This window comes from Equus przewalskii, chromosome 20 (genome assembly GCF_037783145.1).
Source record: "Equus przewalskii isolate Varuska chromosome 20, EquPr2, whole genome shotgun sequence".
Taxonomy (NCBI): Eukaryota; Metazoa; Chordata; class Mammalia; order Perissodactyla; family Equidae; genus Equus; species Equus przewalskii.
Genome location: NC_091850.1, coordinates 46,165,173 through 46,178,006, shown reverse-complemented (window position 1 = coordinate 46,178,006; position 12,834 = coordinate 46,165,173). Strand labels below are relative to the sequence as shown.

General features: G+C 38.7%; 1 protein-coding gene across 2 annotated transcripts in view; it reads right to left on the bottom strand.

Moving 5' to 3' along the window:
- Positions 1-12,834, bottom strand: part of DNAH5 (dynein axonemal heavy chain 5) — a 267,264-nt gene that overhangs the window by 41,534 nt on the left and 212,896 nt on the right. For both annotated transcript variants that reach the window (XM_070587179.1, XM_070587178.1), the window contains exons 61-65: positions 12,281-12,418; positions 8,054-8,189; positions 7,157-7,473; positions 6,442-6,597; positions 5,413-5,595 (exon numbers count right to left, since the gene is read on the bottom strand). In XM_070587179.1, coding sequence (XP_070443280.1) covers positions 5,413-5,595; positions 6,442-6,597; positions 7,157-7,473; positions 8,054-8,189; positions 12,281-12,418 — 930 coding nt within the window. The remainder of the gene's footprint in view (positions 1-5,412; positions 5,596-6,441; positions 6,598-7,156; positions 7,474-8,053; positions 8,190-12,280; positions 12,419-12,834) is intronic.

Below are 12,834 nucleotides of genomic sequence, written 5' to 3'. Positions count from 1 at the left end.
CATCTTGGCTTCCATCTATTTGGTTACATTTGAAAGCTTCCTTAGTGGTTCTTTTAATTCATTTATTCACTACATAAGAATCTCAAATTTGAGATAACGTGGAAATTAGTACAAACAAGTGACATTTAATGGCTACTAGAAAATTCCTTTCCATAAGGAGTTATAATAAAAGTACCCCCACTATGGTTACATTAGGAAATAAAGTGATAATAAAATTCAAGGGAAAAAATTCAAATATTTTTTATTGCCATATTCCTAAATTTCACACGCTATTGTTTCTGAGTTCCAAAAGGTGAGCCTTACAAAAGTCCTCACCTGAAGACAAGTAAAGGGAGGGAGGTAAAACAGTGGGAAGAGTGATGGTTTTGATGTCAGAAGACATGTTTGACTCCCAACTCCCAGGACTTATAAGCAGCATGACCTTGGCCATGCTACTCTATAAGCCTCAGTTTCTTCATCTGCAAAATGGACACGAAAACAGCTCAGGGAGTGATTGTGAGGCCGTCACTAGTAAAGCAGCTAAAACAGTGACTGGATCATGAGAGATGCTCAGAATATGTCTCTTCCCTTCTACCCCCTCCCTTGACTCCTTTCCAGCATGAGTTGCCAGAAGCATTATAATGTTTATTTAGAAATGAGTTTGAAAAATAAAACTACAAGTTGGCACAAAATGAATCATACCTTAGAATATCACATCATCACAAAAGCATAATAAAGTAGCTGAAAAGGGTTAAAAAGAAAAAGAGAACTTTCTCATCTTGCACTTATAGTGCTAAGGATGCATGTGTTCGTGTCTGCTGGGGACGAGGGCGTGGACTATCAAATCTAAAAACTGCGCCAAGTCTCACTGAGTCTTCCTGAATAATAATTTTTCTTCTGTACATTTTTTCCAATTACATAGTTGCTGGCTTAACTTAAGTTTTAATTATTCCTTGGTGGACTACTCTAACCGGAACAGGTCTCCCTGTTGATCCTTTTCTCTCCCACCACCCCTTTTCTGCTCCTAGACATTTGGGGGATCTTCCTCAGCTACGTGGCAAGGTCCAAAATTCTCAACATAGTTTCCAAAACCCGTTATAACCTATATTTCCAAGCTCATTTGCACTTGAGAACTGTGGGATTAGGACTAAAATTATGCCTCCATGTTACTTACGAAAACCATTATTAATAAAATAAAGTTAATAGTAACAGATACAATAAGGCGCAAATTATTTAATTACTGATTTAAAAAGTAGTCAGTCAAAGCTTGAACATTATTAAGATGGTTGTGGTCAATTTAACATCATTGTTAACAATGCTAATTAAACAAATTTGTGAATTAAAGTAATGCTTAACAATTAAAATAAGGCTAAGAAGTACATTTCCCCCAAAGTTTGAAACTGATGAAATAATATACTCTAAAGTAAATAGTACAATTTAAAGTAATATTTGGGATTATGAAAACAAACTGTGTATTAAACAGCATACAAGTGGCCAAATACTAGAATTGGACAATAGTTATGTAAAACAGACAGTTCTTTCTGGAAGAAAATAGGACAATTGCTGTTTGCTTTTCATTCAATATTTAAAAATGGAAAACCTACTTTGGGATAAGGTTGTAGGCATATTTTGATTTAAACAAATTTAAATTTGATTTAAACTGATTTAAACAAATTTCTGTTGAAACATATTTCTACGACTTTAGCTCCATCAATATCTAAGAAGATAGTTTTTTTTCAAATTAGTATGAAGGGGCAAAGTTAATTAAAATAATTTTGTCTATAAGCATTTTGCCCTCCAAAGGGATTATCTCTTAACGTAAATACACACAGACACAAAGCAGGAAACATTTGTGCTATGTATTCTACATAATAGGGTTACAATGTAAAATTTTATATAAACTGGGATAATGTAAAAAGTATCCCCAAAGTGAGTAAGAAAGTATGGCAGCGATTCAGTACAATTTCATCAAACATACTATTTATTAATTAAGTGATCAAAAATTAAGTGGCTCAACAAAGATGCAAATGAAAACTAAAATTCTTTGTGTAAATAACCCTGCATCTGTCACCAAAGTTTTGAAATCAAGAAAAAGAAAGAGATGACAGCCTTTCAGAGTTGTTATTTTTAAGGTATCACTCAGGCTTTCATTCCCAAAGATTCTGTCTCTTCTGTAGCTTGCACTGGTAATTAAAATGGAAAGATTAAACGACAGAACTCAGAAACAGATTTATTTTTTTTCTCCACCACTAGTGAGCTGGTGATAACGTCTGTTTAGTGTCTTTATTAAATTACTCCCCACGTCAGTTCCACCGAGTTCAGGTCCTTCCACCTCCAAGGGAGAGAAATCACACACCTGTTTGCTCATCTGAAATTCTGAACAACGAAGACCCCTGAGGCCTTGAATTGTGAGACAAGTAGAAGCTATTGATCGACATTAGTATTTTTCTCCTAATAATACATAGTTATCTTTGAGTTTCTGTCTTGTTCTCTAGGATCAAGGTGAGAGTGTGCCTAAGATATTGGGTTTCCTGAAAGGAAAGTTTCTGGAGGGCTACAGGTTTGCTTGTATCATAATAGTTTCCATATAAACCTTCTGGTGACAACAGTAAGCTGTCTAAACCCAATCGCAGAACGTCAACAATTGAATATGGCCTTGATGTAAACTTGAACAGCTCACGCATTTAAAACGGCTGCCTTGAAGCACATAGAAAAGTGTAAAGTCAGTTAAAAAATCTGCCTTCCTTGCATTCACATGCTCTGAGGTTTCCATTTGTTTCTGAAGCAAACAAACCCCAGGGTCTGGCAGGCTGTACAGCTGAGCATTCATGAGAGCAGATCCTGTGTGATAATAAGGCTGCTCCCTGCCCGTATCCCCAGGACACTGGAGAGCTGGTGAATTTATGGAATCAAAGAGGAATGGCCTGTTCCCTCACATCATAAGTTACTGTTCCAACTTCATGGAAAGAGTCGACAGACCAGTGTAGGCATAACTCATCCCAACTGAAGAGCCTCACTGTTTGTTTCAGCCCCACATCTAAGGGGATTTCTTAGATGCTTCCCAACATCAACTGCCTATCTACGATCTTCCTAGCTTCCAATAGCACCCCCCCTCCACTTGGCTCAATAACATTTTATATTGATATTTTATATTTATAATCACCCAAGAAGTAATCATAGCCAGAGAGAGAGCATTATCACTGAAGTCAAAGGAACAATTTGGGCTTAAAAGAACTTTTTATGTCTGTATGTACAAGGCACAGACATAGGCTCTTTTCAGCTGAGTCACTAGGTTACAGGAAATACCCTGAAAGCACAGAGATCAGCTCAGACCCACTCGCCACCACTCAGGCTGAAAAGATTCAGCAATGTGAGCAGATTCAGGAATGTGGTGGGAAGAAAAGACCATGAAAAGAACAAGCTGCTCGTTGAAAGTATACAATGAAGTCTACACAGAGACTGAAAATAATAATGTTCCCCTGAAATTTACGTAATGTTGTAAACCAATACGACCTCAATAAAATAATTTTTAAAAACAAAAAGAAAGCATACTACTTAAAATCCATCAAAATTCAATCCAGCAGCTTACTTCTTGCATGAGCTTTTGCTTTACAGAAAAGAAAATACAGGTTACGTGTTGTATAATAATGTGGTTCAGAGTAAGCTGACCTTCTATTATTATAAGAGAATAAGTGTCACATTACTCTGGCCACTCTTTGTAAGAACTGTTTTGTGAGCCTGAAACAGATTCTGATAGTGAGATCATAGTAAGGGAATAATTTCTCAATTCATTCAACTTTCCCAGGAAGTAAGAAAAAGCCTGGCCTGAGATCCATATTAGCTTTTCAAGGCTGTTCAAACTCTTTTCAAAGGAGCATAAAGTACTCCTTGCTTCATCTTAAACCTTTGCTATAATAATTATGGCTCAGTGCTGGAGCTGTTTTGTTTTGTTGCAACCAAAATCTATTAGGCCAAATTATGTTTTCCAAGGAGACTGTATTCATCTCAGCTGAATAGAGAGAAAACCAAGGACAAGGCTATTATCCAGACTGCCATCAGAGTCCCTTATCTCCCTGAAACCAACACCACTGGTGAAAGGAGAGCCTGAGATATGGGTAATGGATGCTGCCCCTCAAGACTCTCAGGGATTCCCCTGCTCAGCATCACACGCTGCTGATCAGGAATCCCAGTTCTTCCTGAAGCAACGATACGGCAGGGCTAAACTTCCCCACCCACCTCTAATGAGACTCCAAAAATAAACAAGTGCATATTTTGAAGGCTGTTATTACTTCAACAGCTAGTCTGCAGGAGGAACTCTAGCATCAATCGTCTCCTGCCATACTGGGGTCACGAACCAATGTAATCTACAAAGTTGGATTAAATGCCCTTAATGTAACTCCCAACTGCATGACACTATGATTTATGTACCATACATTTAAAAAATAAACAAAGAAGTTTCTTTAAAAAAGGAAGGGGGGAGGGGGAGAAGGAGAAAGAGATAAACATATGGAAGGGCTCAGAAGAGCAAGCAGAGAAGGTAAAAATAATGGGAGGGAGAGATTCCAAAGATTTTGCCAATACATTTAACCTAAATAAATCTTTAGGTCAGTATAGAAGGGGGCCATAAAGTAAACCAAACTCCTCATTGCTATTGAACCCAGGAGAAAATCAATAGCAACTTTCAGAGTTCACGCAGTTTCACCAAAGCGGTCCTATTAAAATCCTCTAGATCTCTTTGATTAAGACTCACACGTTCCCTAGAGAAAATGCTGACTCAGAACAAGGACGTTTATAAATTATTGGCCATTTTTCACTGAGCATTAAGTTATCCCATAAAACAGAAGTAGAGAAAACAGATAGGGAGTTAGGCTTATAGAGCATAATTAAGCCAACAGCCCCCAGAAGGTGCACAGTGAAACTGTGGTGTCACAAACTTCTGCCCTCTCATAACATATACAGAGCTCTCTTAGATAACAAATAAGAATTGACTGTGTCATGCATCATCTGACTAGAACATTTTAATTTTATATTCCAAAAGCATAATAATGAATCAAATGAAAGAAAAACCTAGACATACACTAGAAAGCTAAAAGTCAACACGTGAATAGAACTCATAATACAACAAACTCTTCAGAAAAATAAACAAAATTAAACCAGAATAATGATGCTGAAGATGAGACTGATATTCTCATAGTTATACCATTAGGCTATATAAAAATCAATTGATGATATATATGCTTTATGAGATGCAGATGAAACATATTGGGTAGATAATTGGTTAGCAGTTATTTAAAACACTTGGGAATTATAATGAAAAAAACATAGGAATCAAAGGGGGAAAACTCAATCTTATTACAACTTTCATCATATTATTTTCATCAATGAAAGAAGCACAACACAGTAGAGAAAAGGAAGTGGCCAGACTTCACTCACCTGCTTCTCTGTGAGAATGACTCTCCCCAGTAACTGATCTTCTAGGCCTGTCATGGTGACAGTGAAGTCAATGATGGAGGTTCGAGCACTTATTTCAGGGGTATAGGCTGGATTGGGCAGTTTGGTGGTAATGTAGAGTCTGAAGCCATCCATCACATCTACTTCCTTGTCACCGACCTTCACCTTTTTTATAAAAAGGAAGTTGAAAATAATAAAACAGAGATATACTTTACTGTGTTCTTTCTGTATAGGATCAAGCAAAGCTTTAAAAAATTATGTGCCTGAAGATAATCTGTATACTAAAAAGACATGGTCATTAGGCATTCACAGGGCTTCAAGCCACTAGGACGAAGGAAGGAAGGAAGTTAGTTCAATATACACTAAGCAATAAACATAGAATTTGTCACCAAAATTGTTGTGATGATACCACAGCAGTGAGATGGATTCCTCACCCAAAATTTGGTTCAGAAGTCAAGACTGATGACGTCACACATGCACCAAAAGGGTATTAAAAAGTCAATTATTCACATAAGGAGATTTTCTGAGATTAGTGTAGGCTCCCAAGAAGATAAAAAAATCACTTGAGATTGTAGGGAGGGGCAGCTGTCTTAGGGTTTTCTGGTAGTTAGAGGATGGGGCTGGGATGAGAGTTCCCACACATGGACATGGACAGGGGGTTGCATGGTTTGAATTTCCCATCAGTGCCAACAAGAGAGCACCCAGGTTTTCTTATCAGCTCTCCCAGATTTGGGATGGAAGGGGAGAGGGGCATCATGGGCCTTGAAAACTGTCCACAGTCAAACATCAAAATGGAGTCAGACTTTATTACATAAGCATGGAAGATATTCCTCAAAGGACTACTCTTGGATACCTTAATCCCAACTCAGGAGGTGTAGAAGAGAAAGGCAAACGCCTCTTGCCATTGACTCAAATTTGAGCTGCTGCCTATTGAGAAAATTTCATCTATGTCGCATTAACCTGGCCTCGTGGTAATTGTTCTGCACATTGCAATCAATAGTCTTAACCTACCTTAAAGGTAGACCCAGTCTTAATGAAGTTTCTCTCCAGAACATTATCCAGGGCTGGATCTAGTTCCTCCCCAACATCTTCAATAAGCAAGGGCCTTCCAAGGGAAAGACTGTCCTCCAGGTGGTTTCTGAAGTACTTGTGATTTAGAGATGTGATCTAGAAACAAGATCAAAATGTTGCTCTTGACAGACAGTATCATGATGCAATGCACAGAGACAACTGATAGTAAATGGTGCCTAAGCATTCTACAGTAGGAAGCAAACACAGACATTTTCAGAGAGCGTTACGTGGAACTATACTTGGTGAAACGGTAGAGAAAGCTTAAACTGTTTCCATTCTTTTCCTTAACAAACAGTCATTCTATTTCACTTGGAAGCAGGTAAAGGCTCTGTATAGCAACGCTGCCTTTTCCTCACCACCACAACTTTTGTGACAAATAATCGTGGAATAATTATGAAGTGTCCCTATAAAGTGCTGCACACTGTATTTCAAAGACAGCCTTGGGCCACAACAGAAAAGAGTGTGAAACCTTTGAAAGATTTCACTAGTAGAGATCAACACAAATGCAAATAATGCAATTTTTAGAAATTATTTCTAAATATTATATCCAAATATTAACATCTAAAATTATTTCTAAATACCAACTATTTCTTTATTCTTGATCTGGGGCAATAAAACTTGACTAGTAACATAAACACACTCAAACACAAATTACCTGGAGTTCATTTTGGCTTTCTTTATTTTTAATCCAGATCTTGCCTTGAGTCTGTGGATCAATCAACAAAGGATAGCGAGATGCCTTTGTGACAATAATTCCATTCTGAATGGACAGGTCATCATTTGGCAGGCCTTGGAGGTTCCATTCACTAATAGTAGGAGCATCAATCAACATCTCATTGAGATTTAGAGTATCTCCAAATGGAATTTCCCGGGCTTTCATTTCCTTCTGCCAGTCATTTAACAGCAGATTGCGAAATTCTTGGTTAAATGGACCAGAGTAAGATAGAAAAGCTGTAGCCAACAACACATCCCCTAAAACAGAAAACAAAATATCACTGAAACACTTTATGATCAGCCTTGCAACTGTGCAGAACATTACAAATGAAAAACAAAAAGAAGACAGCCAGCCTTTTAAACTAAATTCCAGAAACCCAATTGTAACCACAGGTTGCTGTGGCTTGGTGAATAAGCAGTAGTTTAGTTCACTGTTAAAAAGGCCCTAAATGACCCACCAAGTAATAGCTGCTAGTAGTCAAGCATGAGATTATTTTGACTCTTATTGGATGTGAGACGATGACTTCCGAGTTTAAGAGATACAAAACTTCAGAAGACAGAGCGCCCATTCAAAGTGACCTCGATCAATAAGACCGTTCACTCACAGGAGAATCCAAAAGTGACCTCATAATAAGAGGCTTAAAGGTCATTAATACATCTAATAAGGGTTGCACAGATGCCAGACCAATATGCATCCTTCTGAAATAGTTGGACAGACACACACACACAGAAGAATCTTAAGTAATCAAGTATTGGTTTGTATTCTGATTAAAGCTTAAACTTGCTAACTCCCTATCACAGTCAACACATGATCTCGTTAATAAAGGAATTTACATACCTACAAGCCTTTTAGTTTGCAGGGCAAACTCTTTACTTTGCTCTGTCCATCTTTCTTTTTCTCCTGCCAAGCCACCGATCAGTGCGGAAGCAGTCCGCATTTTACGTCTGCACCGCTCTGCGTCCTCAAGCAAGGTCTAAAAAAGGCCAGAACCAGAAGAAAACTTTTGTTCAGATAAATATAGCCTCTGGTTCAAAAATAAAATCTTAAAACATTATATATTATCTGCCTTTCTGAGACAAGTGAGCCATTTATTTCATAGGAAGCATTAGATTAAATTTCCATGCACTTGGTCAGCCCAAGTTTGTCTCTTCAACCCTACCCATGGAACTTAGACAGATTCCTCATGTGGGGCCCTGAGCCAATGGGCCAGACCCTCCCAGATGTTAACAGCTGAGAGATAATGGAGATTTGCATCATTTGTGATTTCCTTACAACAAAAAATAGAAATAAAATACAAGCATACATGTTACTATCACAGAGCACAAAAAAATGTAAACAAATACATAGCCCCACTTAGAAATATTTCTCACATTAAAGTTTAGCATCATTACTGCTTTATCTAAGTCCACATCTTCTTTTCCTTTAGGTGAAACTTTAGATTGTCTTCAGATAGTGGTGTTCTGAGGCTCGTTCACAGATTCCAGCCACACTCGACTCAGCAGGTTCTTGCCCGTGGTCTTTGTGTCAGTAAAAGACCTTTAACCAGATGCCTACATACTCTTGCCACTCAGTGCTTAGTTCTTAAAAAGAAATGGTTCTGTTCCTCTATGTTCAAGAGACAACTGCTAATTCTACTTGTAAACATTTATACTTACGAAATAATAATGGATATAAAGATTTAGCTAGGTGGCCAGTTACTGGAAGTTCAAGTATAATATTTATTTATATAATATTTATACACATTTAGCATACACATATGCTAAATGTCTAACAATAGGGGATCATTTAAATAGACTACAGTATATTGTGGATAAGACTAATCTGAAGTCATTAAAAATTATCTTATAAACATTTTTATAACCAGAAAGTTAATCATAATATGTCATTAAGCTAAATATTCAATTTATAAAGCAGTATGTACTGAATTATCTGTTATATTTTTAAATGGATTTAAAAATACAGTCATATGTTGCATAATGACATTTTGGTCAACCATGAATCCCATTACAATGGTAATCCCATAAGAATAGTACCATGTAGCCTAGGTATGTAGTAGGCTGTAGCATCTAGGTTTGTGTAAGTACACTCTATGATGCTCATACAACAACAAAATCACTTAACGATGCACTTGTCAGAAAATAATGTCATTAAGTGACATTGTCATTAAGTGTCATTAAGTGACACAGGATGGTAAATATAAATCAAAGCCTATGTTCAGATATGAAATGAAAAACAGTAAAATATTTTTAGTGTTCACCTCTAGAGCTACCTATGTGTATTTTCTACAGGGAACGTGAATTACTTTTGTAATAATAACACAATGCAGTGCTTTTCAAAAGCAAGATACTTATTCCAGTTTGTTTTAGTCTACTCTCTGTTTTCCTTCCTCCTAGAAATAATGCAGAAAACCTAAAGGCCCAGCTGAGAGGCAGACCCCCACGTCTACACCGCCTGTATTTGTTTGTTTCTCCCCAAGAAGAAAGACGCCAGCTGGGAAGTATGATGCTACATCATTTATTCCCGCCCACCTTTGAAGCAAACTTTTCCTGTGAAAGATATTTTTAAGATTAAGAGGTCTTCCCAAATTCCCCATCCCCACTCCCAATTGGCCAAATAAGAAAATGGTCAGCCCCTCCTCTCCTGGCTTTTATGTTCTGGAAGCCCAGGCCCCTTTGGGGGATTGGAATATGGGGAAGGGAGAGGAACAGAAGTCAGGGAGAACAGGAGGGAGAAGCAGATTTTTCCCTCCAAGGCTGGTGGGGGGAGTGTGCAGAATTCACTGGATTCCAGGAGTAGTGCCCCGGCACGCCTCACAGCGCTCCCAGAGTGTGACTTGCTGTCTAGAGGACCCAGGGAAGTAGGCCCTAAGCACAGGCCCTGCCCTGTCCAGAGGGTAGGAGGACACACACCCCTTCAGGGCCCGCCCAGGGCTGGACTGTAAGGTTACTGCTTGGGACTGTGATGAACTGTGGACCCGAGGCCTGTCCTCTGCCTTCCTGTAGCCCATAAGACCCCTGGATCTCAGAGAGCTCTATGGGTTGGGGCAAGGAGCAACAGAATGACTAAAGGTCAAGTTCACTTCAGCATGTTGGGAGCAGGGGGGTCACGGCCAGATTTTGATTTTTTTTTTTTTTTTTGAGGAAGATTAGCCCTGAGCTAACTGCTGCCAATCCTCCTCTTTTTGCTGAGGAAGACTGGTCCTGAGCTAACATCCGTGCCCATCTTCCTCTGCTTTATATGTGGGATGACTACCACAGCATTGCTTGCCAAGCGGTGCCATGTCCGTACCCGGGATCCAAACTGGCGAACCCCAGGCTGCCGAAGCAGAATGTGCACACTTAACCACTGCGCCACCGGGCTGGCCCCAAGATTTTGATTGTTTAATTAAGAAAATTTGACATTTGTTGAAACTCAAGTTTTAAAGTTAGAGCCATAACTTGCCAGTAGCAGTTCTTATGTGGTCTTATAATTGTTTACCTCACAAATAGCAGATGCTCAAAAACAAAAAAGGTTAGTGAATGAACTAACATAAAAATGTTAAAATGGAAAGATAATAAAATGAGGATGTTAAATATTTTTACTGTATTCAGTAATGCTTCCCAGTATAAGTGAGTGTCCAGAAGGGTAGAAATTAACACGTCTTCCTCATAGTTTCTAAAGTAGACTCTTTTAAACTGAAATGGTAATTTTCTTTTTATATTATAAGTGAATTCCATAGGGCATAAGTAACAAAGCCAAATAGGTGCTATATAATTACTTCTCTTAGATTTCTACAAAGCTCTTATTTTGCTTTCAGAATATTTATCTTTAAGAGGAAATATCACAAATTCTACATATAGTGAAACTGAAATGTTTATCTCAGTTTCCTCATTGGGACTCCTAATAGACTAACAGAGCAGGAATCTCAGCGCAGCCAAGGGAAGGCTGAGACGGGGCAGGAGCAAATTCCTTAAAATCACTGAGGGAATAACAGAGTGAATCTAGCTCTTATTTACCAAATACAGGATTTATCCGAGGCAGCTACAGATTTTGTGGGGCCAGAAGCTTATGTAATCTGTGGACCACTTTAAGAAAATCATTAAAGAATTTTTACAAATACAAAATACCAAAGTGAACACGTCGTTCAAATGAGGGGAAAAAATTACTACAAAGTCCTGATGACTTAGAAACTCAGGTGCCTTTCCTCTGAGATCTCTAGGCATTTTATCTGAATGCTCACACACTCATGCTTGACAATTGTAGCCCAGTTTCCCTCCTCATCGAACACTCTGCAAGTCCCAGTAACCCCAGCGCCCATGGGTGCCTGTGCAAGTGAGGGGCCATGAAGCTTCAGTTACATTAGGTCCATGTTAAATCTGCCTTGATTACCAGAAAGAAGGAGGCCCCAGTGGATCCGGAATGAGTAAAAATGAGATACAGAGTTCGTTGCTCAATGGATAAGAAATGTTTGAACCTAGATTCTGAAAGGTTCTAAAGCTGCAAAATGTGAACAGATTGAGAAAGCTGTAGATGGTCATTGTCATTGGGATACAGCCATATGGTCAGTCACGTGGTCTAACGGAGAGACCTGAAGTGGACTTCAGAAGACCAAGGTGTAGTCGAGACTGTCCAGCCCTAGGACAGAAGCCATTCTCTTGTTCCTCTCTGGACCTCAGTTCCTTTCTCTAAAATGAGAATAAAATAAAAATATCTACCCTGCCTATCTTGAAAGATTGTTTCAAAGATTAAATGAGATAAAGTGGGAGGACATGAGTTGAAAAACGTAACAAAAAATGCTACAGAAGATGCTGTTATCATCATCATTAATAAGGAAACTCAGAATGTTCACATTCCAGAACTGACTCCTCTCTGGGCTGAACATCCTAACATCTCACCAAACATCCTTGTGTCTGTTAGAAACAAACTCCAGGACTTAGTGAGGGATTACGTGCTGTGTGTGGATTACGTGTAAATGAATCCCTGCTAGAAACCAAACTCTTGGAGATAGAAAGTAGAAAAGGAAGCAAAGGGCTTATGATAGCCATGAGGGGTGTGACAGTCCCTCCCATGCCAGAGGACAGTTACCTGCTTTTCAGTCATGGCCTGTTCATACTCGGCCTGCACCACATCAAGCTCTGCTTGCTTGTCGTCCAGCTCAGCCTGCGCCTTCTGCAGATCCTGCATGGCCAAGACGTAGCGATTCTCCTGCACCACTAAGTTGGCCTGCACAGGACACACACAAGGTGAAGGGATGGGCAGCAAAGCGAGCATCCAGCATTTCAGGGTGTGAGAACTCAGCCACATCACATGGTTATATCTTTTCTCTGATCCACCCCTACAGCGTTTTTAAATTGCACTAAGACAAGACCAAATCTTAATGTGAACTTGACATAAATGTTTATAAGCAGAAAATTATAATTCATTAAAATAGAAGTCAGCAAACTTTTTTACATAAAGCACCAGATAGTAAATATTTTTGGCTTTGTGGCCCAAGAGGCAAAATCAAGGCTATTATTTAGGTACTTATTTTAAAACCTTTTAAAATGTAAAAATTATTCTTTTTTCCTGAACCACAAATACAGGTGGTGGGTTAGATTTGGGCTGTGGACCATAGTTCAGCAACCCCTAGATCACAGTAT